The sequence below is a fragment of the Gymnoscopelus microlampas genome, assembly GCF_963454915.1.
Source record: "Gymnoscopelus microlampas genome assembly, chromosome: 16".
Taxonomy (NCBI): Eukaryota; Metazoa; Chordata; class Actinopteri; order Myctophiformes; family Myctophidae; genus Gymnoscopelus; species Gymnoscopelus microlampas.
In genome coordinates, this window is record NC_139953.1 from 36003761 (window position 1) to 36018863 (window position 15103).

General features: G+C 40.0%; 1 protein-coding gene across 1 annotated transcript; it reads left to right on the forward strand.

Moving 5' to 3' along the window:
• Positions 1-1187: 1187 nt before the first annotated feature.
• LOC311063752 (peptidase M20 domain-containing protein 2-like) lies at positions 1188-11143 on the forward strand. The gene is made up of 8 exons (XM_084083336.1): positions 1188-1468; positions 2359-2632; positions 2901-3049; positions 3154-3296; positions 4419-4573; positions 8734-8869; positions 9645-9752; positions 10687-11143. Exons 1-8 carry the CDS (start codon positions 1320-1322, stop codon positions 10854-10856), a joined length of 1284 nt encoding a protein of 427 aa, XP_083939462.1. The 5' UTR covers positions 1188-1319; the 3' UTR covers positions 10857-11143.
• The last annotated feature ends 3960 nt before the right edge of the window (positions 11144-15103 follow it).

Genomic DNA, 15103 nt, shown 5'->3' on the forward strand with positions numbered 1-15103 from the left:
TCTCCATCTCTCCATTTCTCCCTGTACCTCCTGTAAGGCCTTTAAGCTGTGTCTTGCACCCACAGTACCAAAAAGGTTAGCAGAATTATACTTAATTTAGACGTGGGAGATGATGATAGTTGCCGCTCTGCATCACAAACATCACCTTGGGTAAGCTACAGTGAAGGAAGCCACCTGCCATTGTCCAAAACAGAGGGAATTGTTAAACTCTAGGTCTTTTTTTTCTCTCCTGTAGACCATGTTTGAAATGTATTTTTCACCAACAAATGTTGCATGTTAAAGACAATCCATTAAAAAAAGGTTTATTGTATTATGTAAAAGGTTTATTAAAATGGCTTTAATCCTGGTATCATTACATGAAAGCTATGCAATTATACAGTACATGGAGGAGATGAAAAAATAATTTGGTGTTCATAATAGTGGGTGAATCTAATGTTTAATGTGGCTATAAGCATATAAAAGATTACAGTAGCATACTGTACATACGCAATCTTTGCAACAGTTAATACTGTATCTCCAATTCTCCATCCACTCCATCTGTAACAAAACGGAACAACTTGAAAATGCTGAAATTGCCTTAAGGTAACATAATTAGGAACATAACAATATTCCCTCCATTTTGAAGGTGTTCACGTTACCTGAACTAGGGTTCAAGTCAACTGAGATTCGGCACAAAAATTGGGTCAAATTCGTTCTAATGCTATGCCACCAGAATGTGCCCAACCAACAGACATCAAAAAGTGTGACTCCTTACCCTCCTTCTAAACCACCATAAAAGAGCACTTGTCTGCAAATAGTAACTGGTGTGATTTACATCTACACCTAAACACCAGAAATGCCCCCCACCCCCCAACTGTTTACTGTACATATATGTTTTATTGCTACTAGTGTTGATGTCTAGGATATAGTATTGTATATCTTTAAATGTCTATGAATTGAATACACACAGGACCACAATGGAAATGAGCCCTTAGGGCTTTTTGTGTTATCTTTTTAGCATCATTGTATAATCGTACCACTACTATTTGCAAACTGTAAAAGTATTCAATCAATCAATCAGTTTTCCCCTAATGAAAAGCAATTCACAAAACATCCACTAGTCGGCGGCCATACACTACAAACTGCTGACGTGTGAACAAGAACGTCACATGATCATGTTTACATTTTTATGGTAAACCATGCACATAGATGGTTTACCTTTATACAAACGAAATATTGCAAGGTTAATGCAGATTCAATTCGTATCTGACAAGCCTGCAACTATTCATTCTAAAAGCATAGTGTTTGATTGAATCAAACCAGTATTTTTCAACAAGACTATGGCACATCAGCAGAAGCATTCAGTGCAGGATCTCAAACAGAAAGCTTGCAGCTTTATAGATGCAGCCAGAGAGAAGCTCCACAGCCTCAGTGAGGACATCTGGAGCTGCCCAGAGCTGGCCTATGAAGAGAAGAAGGCACACGACAGGTTAGCCCTGGCGTAGCCTTGGATCAAGATGATCATGTATTTTTTATCGAGTCTGACAGACTTCTACTTTCGTATCTACGCTAATCTTGGCTTGTACCCCCCAGTGCGTCCTGCAGGTTCACCGGTAAAGCCCGTACATGTACAAACACACATATATTATATAAGGTGCTTACCCGGTTGCCCCAAATGTTAACTCACCCTTCGGAGTCTTTGTGCGATGTATTAGTCCGTTTCAATAAATAAGTGTTTTTAATGTGTTTAATGTGTCTGATTATGTCGGCGGTATTGACGGGGCGCATCCGGTGAACGCCGGGATTACACGCAATGTAAACACGAAGTAAACGAGGGGGGAAATCGCGTTCGGCCACAAACGGGATTAAAACACATATCTATTAGAAAATATGGACTAATACATTGAGCAAAGACTCCGAATGGTGAGTTAATATTCGGGGAAACCGGGTAAGCAGCTTATATTTTGATTTTGTACATGTTCAGAGAAATACGGACTTTACTGGTGAAAGTGCAGGACGCACTGGTGCTAGCCAAGACTACCGTAGATATAGAATTTGAAAACAGCAGATCTACAAGCTCACAATGCGCAAAACTGGCGATGCGAAGCATTGTGAGCTTGTAGATCTGCTATTTTCAAAAGATTTGTATACATTTTATACATTTGAAATCTTGTGAAATGGGACATTCTGCATAATGAGCACTTTCTACTTTTGCTACTTTAAGTACATTTTTATACCAATACTTTTGTACTTTTACTCTTTTTTTTAAATTTTGAATTCCTGACGTTTACTTGTAACATAACGAGAGTATTTTCTATATTGCAGTATTGATACTTTTACTTGAAATAGAAAATATGAGTACTTTTTCCATCACTGCAGGTTAGTGAGGTTCTTCACTGAGGAGCAGACTGGCTGGAAGGTGGACAGTCACTACAAACTGGACACGGCTTTCCGTGCGACGTGGCGGGAACCCGTGGCGGGAGATGCTGATGCTGATGTGATTAATGTTGGCTTTCTGTGTGAGTATGATGCGTTGCCTGACATCGGTCACGCATGCGGTCATAACCTGATTGCTGAGGTGGGGGCCGCAGCGGCCGTGGGCTTAAAGGCTTTGGTGGAGGAGAACACGCACGACTTCCCCGCACGCGTACAGGTAAGATACAGGGGTGGAAGAAGTACTCAGAAATGTTATTTAAGTAAAAGTATCAATACTGCAATGTAGAAATACCCTGTTACTAGTAAAAGTCCGGAATTCAAAATTTACTTGAGTAAAAGTTCAAAAGTATTGGCATCAAAATATACTTAAAATACCAAAAGTAAAAGTACTTAAATATATTGTTTGAAAATGAAAAAAAAAAAAAACATTAAATATAGACAAAATAATAAACACTCAGTCACGGTCATGTAAATTGTCTCCACAGGTGACCGTGTTGGGGACTCCGGCTGAGGAAGATGGAGGTGGTAAAATAGACCTGATCAGGGAAGGTGCGTTTGAGGGCATGGATGTAGTATTCATGGCCCACCCCTTACAGGATGATGCCCCCTATCTGCCAGACGTGGCCGAACATGAGTATGTTTATCGTGTCTCACACAAATTCAACCTCCCCTGTTTAAGGACCTGTAGCTACATATTATGTGATGTTGACATGTGGCTTGTTGTGTCTTAATTTCCAGTGTTACCATAAGGTACCACGGCAAGGCATCGCATGCCTCTGCCTACCCCTGGGAGGGGGTCAACGCGCTGGACGCCGCAGTGCTCTGCTACAACAACCTGTCTGTTCTCAGACAGCAGATCAAACCAAACTGGAGAATTCATGGTGAGTAACAGATCACAATTACAATAGGCTTTTTAGCAGATCGACGCTCTTATCTAAAGCAACCTTTTTCACCTCAAGTTCCATTATTTATTCGGCATTTGACCACCGTTTGATGAGATTTAGCCTCTCAGACCCAAGACTTAGAATCCACAATTCCATGCTGTATTGATGTTGGTGCCATAAGAGAGATAACAGGCAAACAAACGTTATCAAAATAACAATTCTTTAATTAAGTAAATGCAGATGTTTAACAATTATTTAACTCTTGAGAGCGTAAAATGAAACCAAATGGACATGTAAGGGTCCATTTGGTTTCATTTTACGCTCAAGAGTTAAAAGTCTATAAGGGTCCATTTGGTTACCAACTCTCCATCATATAGCTGGGGACCACCTGGAATCCCTTCAAGGACCACTGGTGGTCCCTGGACCACTGGTTGAGAACCACTGATATACTGTAGAGCAACGTACAATAATAATAACTAACCCTAATCACTGGCTGACTGCAAGAGAATGTAACACACCTTGTCAAGAGTTCCTCTGCTTATTATGGTAGAACATTGTTGGTGTAATACAATATACAACTGTTGTTGTGTGGAAGGGGAAAACAACGCAAAATTCCATGCAAAAATCTGACCGTTTTGCCACTTTCAACCTGGCGTCCCTAGTGTTTTTGGGCATGACATTATAGGCAAACATTTTCAAATATTTTCAGAAATAGCAGATCTACAAGCTTACAACACATTCCAAAGCAGGGACGCCAGGTTGAAAGTGGTTAAGCCATTAAGGCCGGGAACGCATCTGTAAAATTTTAGATTTCTTTGATTTCTTTGGTGCGGCACTCACAAAAAATCATGAAAATTTGTGCAAATCTTGAATATAGATTTTTTTAAGCAAACATTTTCAACTCAAGTCTTTGCTTCTCGGGGACCCTGGAACAATGGCCAAATGCATATCATTTTGGGGATCCTTGACATGAAAGAGTTTGAGCACCACTGATATTATAGCGACATAAGTGTTTCAGAAAACTGTTAGGATTTAGAAGACATTTGTAGAATCGTATATCAGGTCTTAATGGGTTAATGCATGAAAAGTAATGGTTGTCCTCATTGCGGTCTTGTTCAGGGATTATAAAGCATGGAGGAGTGAAGCCCAACATCATCCCTGCGTACACTGAGCTGGAGTATTATCTACGAACCCCCTCACGCCATGAACTTCCCATCATCAAAGCCAAAGCGGAGATGTGCTTTAGATCTGCTGCCATGGCAACTGGATGTGAAGTAAGAAAAGTCATGCATAGGCCTGTCACAATTATTATATAATCGTCTTATCGCAATTATTTGAGATAATCGCAATTATTTTGGCATAATTGTCATAATCGTTTCCATGTTGAAAAATGTTCACACATTTTCAAATATAAAAAAAAGCAGAAATAGCAGGTCTACAAGCTTACAACGCGTCACTTTGGGTGAAACCAGGGACTTGTGTTATGAGACACAAGCGATGTTTGAAGCCCCAACGATAACAGTGGTTCTCAACCTTTTCGGGATAATGCATTTTCAGAGCATGTTTATTTTATTGATCAATCAATGGATTGTGTTCCGACTTGGATCGATGGAACTCACGTAGTATGCTTTACGTTCTTATTTATTGGTGTCATAATGTAAACTCACTTTTCCAGGCCAGGCCAGCAATGTGTCGATGTGTGTCCCTGAGCAAGACTCTTAACCCCTAATTGCCCCCTCGAGTGCCACACAATGGCTGCTCACTGCTCCTAGTTGTTATACGATGGGAAAAAAGCAGAGGACAAATTTCACGTACAGTATGTGCAAATATACTGTGACAAATAACACCCCAAGGCGTGGGGCCTATATTATATTATTTTTAAGGTTTTGAAGAAAAAAATACCATGATGTTTTCTTACATGTTTTTCTAAATATCAATGTTGTACTAAAACTGAGAAAGAAATAATGTTCAAGATCAATCAGTATCATGGCATGAATATATATCAGTGTAAATGTGTAGTCTGTCTGTCCAATAATATACATAGGCCTATACCAGCAGATCAGATATAAATGCAGTGGTATGACGCAGGCACAAGGGAGACGTTTGCCCTCAATTCTTTCTGGCGTGGCATGGCCAATTTCTTCCTTGCACTATATGCCGAACCCCAACCGTAACCCCACAAAACTAAGCCTAAACCTAACTTTAACCTCACAAAAACTATACCTAAATCTGTCCTTAACTTCACACAAAAAAACTATGCCTAACCTTAACCTCCCACTAGCGTATGTAACATTTATCGAACATACTTTGAAATAAATAAATAAAAAGCACACCCACGTTGGGATTTGAACTTGTGATCTTGGGTAAATCTAAAGAAAGGGGGCCACACCCCCTTTCTGGCAGAAAGCCCTCAGGGCAAACTTCTCACTTCTGTATGACGCAGTTGAAAAACAGCTAAATAATAATAATAATAATAATAACGTGTGTATATATACTTTTGAGGTGAGACTTTACAGAGAAGCTTTTTACTCAAAATCTCCAACTGTCAGTGATACGGTAGTTCAGATCTTCTCTCTATGAGTTATCTCATGACTTTTGAGACTACTGTTCTGGCTGAACCATTTCTCACACTGGTCACAGTGGTAGGGCTTCTCTCCTGTGTGAATTCTCTGGTGTCGTTTGAGATTACTGTTCTGGCTGAACCATTTCCCACACTGGTCACAGTGGTAGGGCTTCTGTCCTGTATGAATTATTTGGTGAAGTTTGAGCTCACTGCTCGTGCGGAACCATTTCCCACACTGGTCACAGTGGTAGGACTTCTCTCCCCTATGAATTCTCTGGTGACGTTTGAGATTACCGTTCTGGCTGAACCGTTTCCCACACTGGTCACAGTGGTAGGGCTTCTGTCCTGTATGAATTCTCTGGTGTTGTTTCAGATGACTGCTGTGGCTGAACCTTGTTCCACACTCGTCACAGTGGTAGGGCTTCTGTCCTGTATGAATTCTCTGGTGACTTTTGAGACTACCGTTCTGGCTGAACCGTTTCCCACACTGGTCACAGTGGTAGGGCTTCTGTCCTGTATGAATTCTCTGGTGTTGTTTCAGATGACTGCTGTGGCTGAACCTTGTTCCACACTCGTCACAGTGGTAGGGCTTCTGTCCTGTATGAATTCTCTGGTGTTGTTCGAAATTATTGCTCCTGCTGAACCATTTCCCACACTGGTCACAGTGGTAGGGCTTCTGTCCTGTATGAATGCTCTGGTGTTGTTTCAGATGACTGCTCTGGCTGAACCTTATTCCACACTCGTCACAGTGGTAGGACTTCTGTCCTGTATGAATTCTCTGGGGTCGTTTCAGATTACTGCTCTGGCTGAACCTTGTTCCACACTCGTCACAGTGGTAGGACTTCTGTCCTGTATGAATTCTCTGGTGTTGGTTCAGATGTCTATTTCTGCTATAGATATGTTTGAGTTGGGCAGGCAAGACATCTGGGATGGATAATGAGAAAAAAACATAAAATGTTTTGAAATAACATGCACGCTGTGTTGATAATGTTCTTTATTTAGGACAGCAGCAGCCAGGCACAGATTGGCTGTTGGAACATTTAGACTGATTCCTGGCCTGCCTGATGATGACTGATTCTTCTTGCAGCCAGTTGTGATTAAAATGCATGAAATTAGGATCTTATAACTTTGGACCAAATCTCTGCTACTCAAACACACACTAAAATCTCTTTCTCTCTCTCTCTCTCTCTCTCTCTCTCTCTCGCACGCACGCACGCACGCACACACGCACGCACGCACGCACGCACGCACGCACGCACGCACGCACGCACACACACACACACACACACACACACACACACACACACACACACACACACACACACACACACACACACACACACACACACACACACACACAGTGCTTATCTACAGTTGATTTATTGCTGGAAGGAAGCATTACTCCATTACTCCACCGAGTACTGACAATATTTCTGTACAATATTTCTGTACAATATTTCTGCTGGAAAGTAACTAGGTACATTAAGTACTGTACTTGAGTAAAACGTTTAGGTACTTTTACTTTACTTTGAATATTTCATTCTTTTTTCAGATCTACAAGCTCTCAACGCTGCGACACGTTGAGAGCTTGTAGATCGGCTATTTTCATGCAGCCAAGTACTGTATAAACCTGGCTTTGCAATGCCATCACGGCCCGCCAAAATACATTTTAATTGAGTAAACCAACTGTAGATTTAGTCCATTAAACTCTTCTGATATTTAATCCAGTAAAACTAGACTAAAACTAAAACATTTCAGGTGACTAAAACATATTTTATTCAAAACTAAATATAAATTTGCTTTTTTACAGTATGTGTAAATATGTAGATCATTTGTTTGTTTTCTTTGATTGATCTCTATTCCCCCTTGCCCCCCCCCTTCTTCTTCCCTTCTGTTTTTCTATGGAAATTCAAAACATATTTTAGAGAAAATCGAAAATTAGTCGTACAAATGTTGTCTAAATCTACGTTTTTTGAAAAAACAACTTATGTTGCTATAATAATATCAGTGGTTCTCAAACGTTTTCATGTCAAGGAGAAGATTATACATATTTGGCCTCAGACTCCCATCTCAAAATATTTTGTCCCAGAGACCCCCAAAAGCAAAAATTTTGAGTTAAAAATGTCCGCTTTAAAAAAACATATATTCAAAGATTTCTTTTGCACACATTTTCACGATTTTTCAAAAACAATAGCAGATCTACAAGCTCTTAGCGCGGCACTCGGAGTGTGTAGATCTGCTATTTTTGAATAGCCCAAAGTATAAAATAATGGTTATAGCTAAAAATCTGAAATTACACAGTATATGCATTCCCGGATTGAATGGGTTAAATTAACCAAACACAATTGACCCTGAAACTGATGTTACATCAATAATTGTCAACTCTAAGAAATGTAATGGATAGTAACCTTTCATACGCTTACTCCATGACAACACAATGGAAAGCAGTAGCAGTTAGAGCTTGTTGTATGCTTTATTTATAGGAAACCTACCGGACCCTTGATTGATTGATTGATTGATTGATTGATTGATTTTATTTGGTAAAAGAATTATACAAGTTCAACACAATAGAACCTATACCCAGGATAGACACATAAAGTGTAATGAAACACTTATTTCCAATTTGGTCCCGTGTGTGTGGTCCTGTAACCACACACTTATCTTTTTAGGATTTTATCGATTCTGATTCCTTCATTTTTATGTGCACCAGTTCCCCCAGTTTGAGTTTAAATAAGGGTAACGTTCTGGTCACGTCTGCACATAAGGTCGTCTCAATGACATCTTTATACAACACAATATTATTTACAGGCCAATCAATGGTTCACATAATGCAGCTTTCATTGATTTAGCTGCATTTCTGTCCTTCATTAGGTTGAAGTTGAGTTCGCTCGGAATGCCTTTGACAACATCTTGCGAAATACTGCCCTTGAAGATCTGTACGAGAAGAACGGCATGGCTTTGGGGATGGAGTTTACTGCAGATGAAGAAGTCCTCACCAATGCTTCAGGTAGGAGTGCGTTATATACCCTGTGTGTAGCCAACTTGTAAAATAAACTTGAAACAGAGATGAGGTGAGAAGGCATTAGGAAAATGACAAACACCACACAGTTACTTTAAGAGGGTACTTTGTCGGCTTCAGTAAAAAAAAGAGAAGATTGTTAGAGAAATACACACTTGCACTCTGAAGCAGAGTAAAGCCTAGTTCATGCTTCTTCATACGACAGCGTCACGGACCATAAATAGCAGATCTATAAGCTCACGACTCGTCGTACAGTACCTGTGCCGCATCGTGAGCTGCCAGTTTCGGTCCACAGCTGAAGTATAAACCTGAGGCGCTCGCCGCTCGGGTGGCGCAGTGGTAAAGTCTAGAAACACTCCATTTTGGTTCCCAAATGGCCCCTTATGGTGGGTGTGTAACTCTGACAAGTGTACAAATGGAACCAAATGGACCCTTACGGGTCCATTTGGTTCCATTTGTACACTCTCAGAGTTATGGGGGTCCTTGAAAATAAGACAACCACTATGCCACACTAAATGGAACAGAGCCTTAATTAGTATCATTGGTAACACATGTGAAGGAAGTAAGGAAGGGGCCCAATTCATTCCCAATATGGCTGCTCTGCATAGAGCCTATTGGCATAACGACTAAATTGGGGAGATAAATGGGGTAAATAATACTCGGCTGCTCTAAAATGTAATTAAAAAGAAGGGGAAAAAAGGAAGTATAAATCTGCTTAATGCTGGTTTTGGTCAAATGTACCCTGGTGTTGTTTGATCCACAGGTTCCACCGACTTTGGCAATGTGTCTTTTGTAGTGCCTGGAATCCACCCGTACTTCTACATTGGCTCTAAAGCTCTGAACCATACTGAGGGATACACTGTAGCTTGTGGTATGTACTGTGCGATAAAGCAGTGGTTCTCAAACTTTTTTTTTTAATTACAAGGACCCCCAGTTTAATACAAGTTTGTATCTCTGGGACCCCAATTTACACCATCAAATCCTAACTCTGGGAGTGTACGAATGGAACCAATGGACCCATTTGGTTCCATTCATACAACCCCTGGGCGTCCCCAGACCCTAGTTTGAGAACCATTGCAATAAATAACTGTTCTTACCTAGTACTTGTGTATGTCAACTTTAACAACGTCAAAGCAATGGTAGGAACTGGGAATGATTTAAGTCAAAATATTGTCGATCGTCCTAATCTGTTGCTCCTTTGATTGGGGAACGGTAATGACACAACTCCATTCCAAATGGAACTCGAAATCACACTGTTAGCACATAGAAGGCCACAAATCATTCAGAATCTGCCAATATAATGTGTACAAGCACTGAGTCTTCTGATGCTAATTTGGGGAAAGTGAAATGATTGTATCCATTCAATAAAACCCACACGTCATCGTTATTGGTGTAACCAATTATCGACGACAAGTGGCCAAAATAGGCTTTAAAGAATTGGCACAATCTACTTTGTTCATTCATATACTATTAAAATCATACTTTGAGAGCTATTTTGCCATACAATAAGAGTGAATGGAATTGCTACAGAGGGAGACAGAGCATGAGAGCAGCAGATGAAGATGAATGACAGATAATGATTGATCTACAAGCTTGTTGGTGTTGAAAAAAAATATAGGGGGCCTTGTATAGACCCCCTCCGGTCAATATTAAAGGTGTGTGTGTGTGTGTGTGTGTGTGTGTGTGTGTGTGTGTGTGTGTGTGTGTGTGTGTGTGTGTGTGTGTGTGTGTGTGTGTGTGTGTGTGTGTGTGTGTGTGTGTGTGTGTGTGTGTGTGTGTGTGTGTGTGTGTGTGTGTGTGTCCAGGTGATGACAAAGCTCAGTTTTACACCCTGCGGGCGGCCAAGGCCCTGGCCATGACAGCTCTGGATGTGCTGCTGTGCCCAGAGCTCCTGCAGAAGGTTAAGGAGGAGTTTATGGAGGGCAAACTGAAGGAGGACAAGATCCTTAAGGGAGGACAGGCAGAAGACAGATAAACTTGCTTAAAGATGAAAAAATCTAGTTAGACATTGCAGATCTACAAGCTCTCAGTGTGTCATGGCACCACGCATTGTGAACTTGTAGATCGGCTATTTTTGCTATTTGCTGTACAACAAAGCATGGCATATGTGGTTATTTCAGGGCTGCAGCTTATCAGGTGATTAGTTGATCAGAGGATTGGATGTAACGTCACATGTGTCTACAATGAAATCTCTGTTTTTGTTTAAAAATGTCTGTTTTATCCTCTGCTGACGTTTGATTGAATCCAGATCAGATGAATCGAATCCAAACTAGCTGATCCAGTCCGGGTCTTCTTCCTAATTAAAATCACAGGAAGTTGGGGGGGGGGGGGGGGGGGTTGTCATAGTACCTTGTCAGAATCCACTTTGTTTGCCTTAGTTTGTGAGCTAAAGGTGTGTGAGTTAGACCTGTTTTACTGAGCAATGTTAAGTTTTGAGTTATCCATTTTTAATCAAAGAAACAACTATTGAAGATATCTCAACAATATTTGGAGTTGCATCATAGCAAGTTAACTATACCAACCTCTACCAAAGTTTAAATTTGCTTTAAGTGTATTGCAGATGGCCTTTTACCTATTGTTAAGTGAAATCTCTTTGCGACAATCAACTTCACTTTATTTTTTACTTAGATTCTGTACACTGAGAATTATTTCACGAAGAAAAATAAACAATTCATAAAGACATTCTGATTATTTATTTATTTTAGAAAATGAGGATAACCAGTTAAATTGTATTCAAGAAACACTCATTTTGATGTAATAGTCATTACTAAGTCAGTTAATAATGCCACAATAATGGTAGATCAGAACAAATGAAAGAAACCGTGTCTTATTATTAGCTATACAAGTTCTAGTTCAAGCATACCCAGAGAGAGAAAAAAGTTCAACCACAAATAAAAAATATAGCTGCAAGCAGCAATATCTGGCTTCATATAGTCGATGTTTACATTTTTGGCTGCTAAATAAACCAGCTGTGTTGACGTGATATCCATGGTCTGTCAAGGACTAACTGTTGGACCTACAGTATGCTGCTACTCCTTTTCCCAACACATTACATATCCACAGACCAATATGTAACAGACACACATTTACGATAAACCAACACACACTTGAACAGCATGGCTAGCAGCAACATATCCCGCATCACGTATCACCACATATCTGCCTTTACACTGATTGTTCCGTAATAAATTAAATTATACAGGGTTAGGGAGGAAGAGATAAGGTGAAAGAGGTGCAATGAATGTGGACAACAATGTTATATCAGCCATCGTAGTCCACACTTCTTTTCTTCTTTTTTTCTGATAAGAAACAGTTATGAAATCAGTTTCCATAGCTGCTGCCATGGTGACAGGAAGGGCTAAGGGGTGTTTAAACCTTTGCATCCACTGGCAGCTGTTGTGTTATTGGCTCCCCCTGTACGTTCCACTGTGTTTCAGTATTTATTGAAAATACAACACTGTTTGTCTAACATCGGTGTCTAAATCGTTCGACAAAAGACCTTTTTAATACCTAAAACATATATATAAGTGCATTACTGCATCAATTGTAAACTATACTAATTTATAAAAAATGGTCAAACATTGGCCAAATTTCAAAAAGGCTATATCCGAAGAGAGAGTTTTTTTTTTGTTAAATAGCTGATCTACAGTGCGAGACATTGTGAGCATTCGTCTATTTTCACAATACTTATCTGCGGAACCGAGTCAAACTAAATGTAATGCCTGGGGTCCCCAGTTCAAATATGATTATTTTAGGTGGTCGCGGCCTGAAAGGTTTCGAGAACCACTGATCTATGATATATCTCATTAAAATATTTTATATATATATATATATATATATGAAATATAGCTGCAAGCAGAGATACAGGGTCAAGGAATGCAAAATGCAATATGCAATACGCACAATAAGCCATAGAAACAGAATAGATTGAACTTGAGACAAAGCAGCCAATGCAAATAACAAATGAGCATTCTGAACAGCTGAGTAGAGTGCTGAGGGATTGTGGATATTGTAATGTATCTCTGTATACATTGTGTTGCTTATAATGCAGTTTTCAAACTCGTGTCACAAATTCTGTTATGATGACAAAAGTTGTACATTTTTTGTACTTTTTGTACTTCGGGGATGTCGGGGGTGCCCTTCTGCCACTGTAAGAAGTTAACTTTAAACTTAAAATATAAAAAAAACTATGTAGCGCCGGCATTTTATTTTCAAAGGTCAATATTGGAGGTCATGGTGCTGTTTATAACAATAATAATAATAAAGACCTTACATAATTCCAACAGGGGAAACTACTTTTCAGCTTGACCCTGTTGAGGTGGTCATACAGTATTTAGCAATTAGGGATTAAGAACTCCACTCATGGGCACCTCAACCCATGGCCGGGGACAGGAATCGAACCCTTGACCTTCAGACTCACGGGCTGCCACACTACCAATTGAGCTAGAGCTTTGGCCACCCTGATGGTGTCTGTTGATGAGCATTAACCCTTGCCTTCTGTCATGAACCCCTGTGAACCCCTGTTTCACTAACACTACTCTGGATCAGTGGTTCACAAACCATTTAAATTTGATGTCTCCTCGGAACCGAAACTAGTGAAAATAGCCGATCTACAAGCTCACAACGCATTGCTATCTAAAACGTTGTGAACTTGTAGATCAGCTATTTTCACTAAGGAAATATGTCATACATTGAAACTAAATACACTCAAAATAAATACCCTCAAAGTAACATTTCATGTTATCTTTAAAAAGTATGTGTGCATGAATTAATAGGGTCATGATTTGTGCGCTGCAATTTAAATGAAGCCTGCATAAGATAAATCTCGAACCGGGGACCTTGTGACCTACAGACAGTGAAGCTACCACCTCTGCTACACCCAAACTGTGAAGAGAGAAAAGAAACCTATGCAGCTACCAAATGAACATTGGAAATATAAAACTAAGTTTTGGTATAACTTTATCTTCAAACAGTCGTTGCCAATGACAGAATAGCAGATACTGTACACTCACTGCTGTTCAGATAGCTTGTGTCAAAATGATTCTCAGACAATAGCCACATACTGTATCAGTCCATACTTGATAATTAATTATAAGCGGGTGTTTTTCATTAACACAAATAGCCCTATGACAGTGATCAAGATGTCCAGATGCTCCCAACAATGTAAAAAAAAAACAATACCAGGAACTAATGAGCATAAATCCACCCATGACCTTCACATACCAGATCCAGGTTGATGTTACAAAAAGATTTAAGAGCATTGGCCACAATGTTAGTATTCAGTTGTTGACAGAGTCCATTAACCTTATGTGTTTCCAGTCTTAATCAGTTATAGCCCCATCTGTGACCTCGTAGCCGTGTTTCTCATCTGCTGTTGATCAGGAAACGCTTAAGGTCACCGATCTTAAATTCTGCACCAAAAAAACCCTGATTAAAACAGTTGTTTCACAGCAGAACATCCTGTATTTACTACATTCATCTGTAGGAACAAGTCAGTACCATCAAATGTGTGATACGACATTGGAAAATAGGTCAAAAAATACCTTTATTCACCAGCACCCACAATTATGGGTGATAATAACGCTACAGAATGTGGCCGACTCCTGAGCTACAGCGATGGGGGAGGTCACAGATGGGGATAAATCAGGTAGCTGTATATTAAACACAATTTAATCACAATATATCTCACAAAACCTTTGTGTGTTGACTGTAAATACATACGATTTATATAGCGCTTTTCTAGGTACTCAAAGTCGCTTTACAGAACAGATTAAAAAAAAACGTTATTAGAACGAACTAGTTAAAAAGGTTGAAACTATAACAGAAAGGTAAACAAAAGGAAGGGGCGGGGGTTGGGGTTTTATGTAGGGAATGCGAGTCTGAAAAGGTGGGTTTTGAGTGTGGTTTTAAACATGGTGAGGGTGGGGGCAGCTCCGATGTGAGCTGGGAGTGAGTTCCACCGTGAGGGTGCAGCTGCCGAGAAGGCCCTATCGCCCCAGGTTCGCTTATTTGTCCAGAGGGTGTCCAGGAGGTTGGCATCACCCGACTGTGGTCAGCTCTTGCTGTCTCTGTTGCTCGTTTTTCACTTCCCTCATAAAAGTGAAATGTGCATTAAGTTGGCGTCACAGGCAAAAGATTTCTAAAATCTTGAAACATTTAAAAAAAATGATCAGTCTATTTTCGCTGTTTGTCATACGTGAATTAAAGGGCTTATACAAGTGG

Bases quoted from the DNA above. Each gene is read 5' to 3' on its own strand.
- LOC311063752 (XM_084083336.1), top strand. From the start codon at position 1,320: ATGGCACATCAGCAGAAGCATTCAGTGCAGGATCTCAAACAGAAAGCT. The intron at 3,050-3,153 runs GTATGTTTATCG...CTTAATTTCCAG, and splicing joins CCAGACGTGGCCGAACATGA to TGTTACCATAAGGTACCACG. The intron at 8,870-9,644 runs GTAGGAGTGCGT...TTTGATCCACAG, and splicing joins AGTCCTCACCAATGCTTCAG to GTTCCACCGACTTTGGCAAT.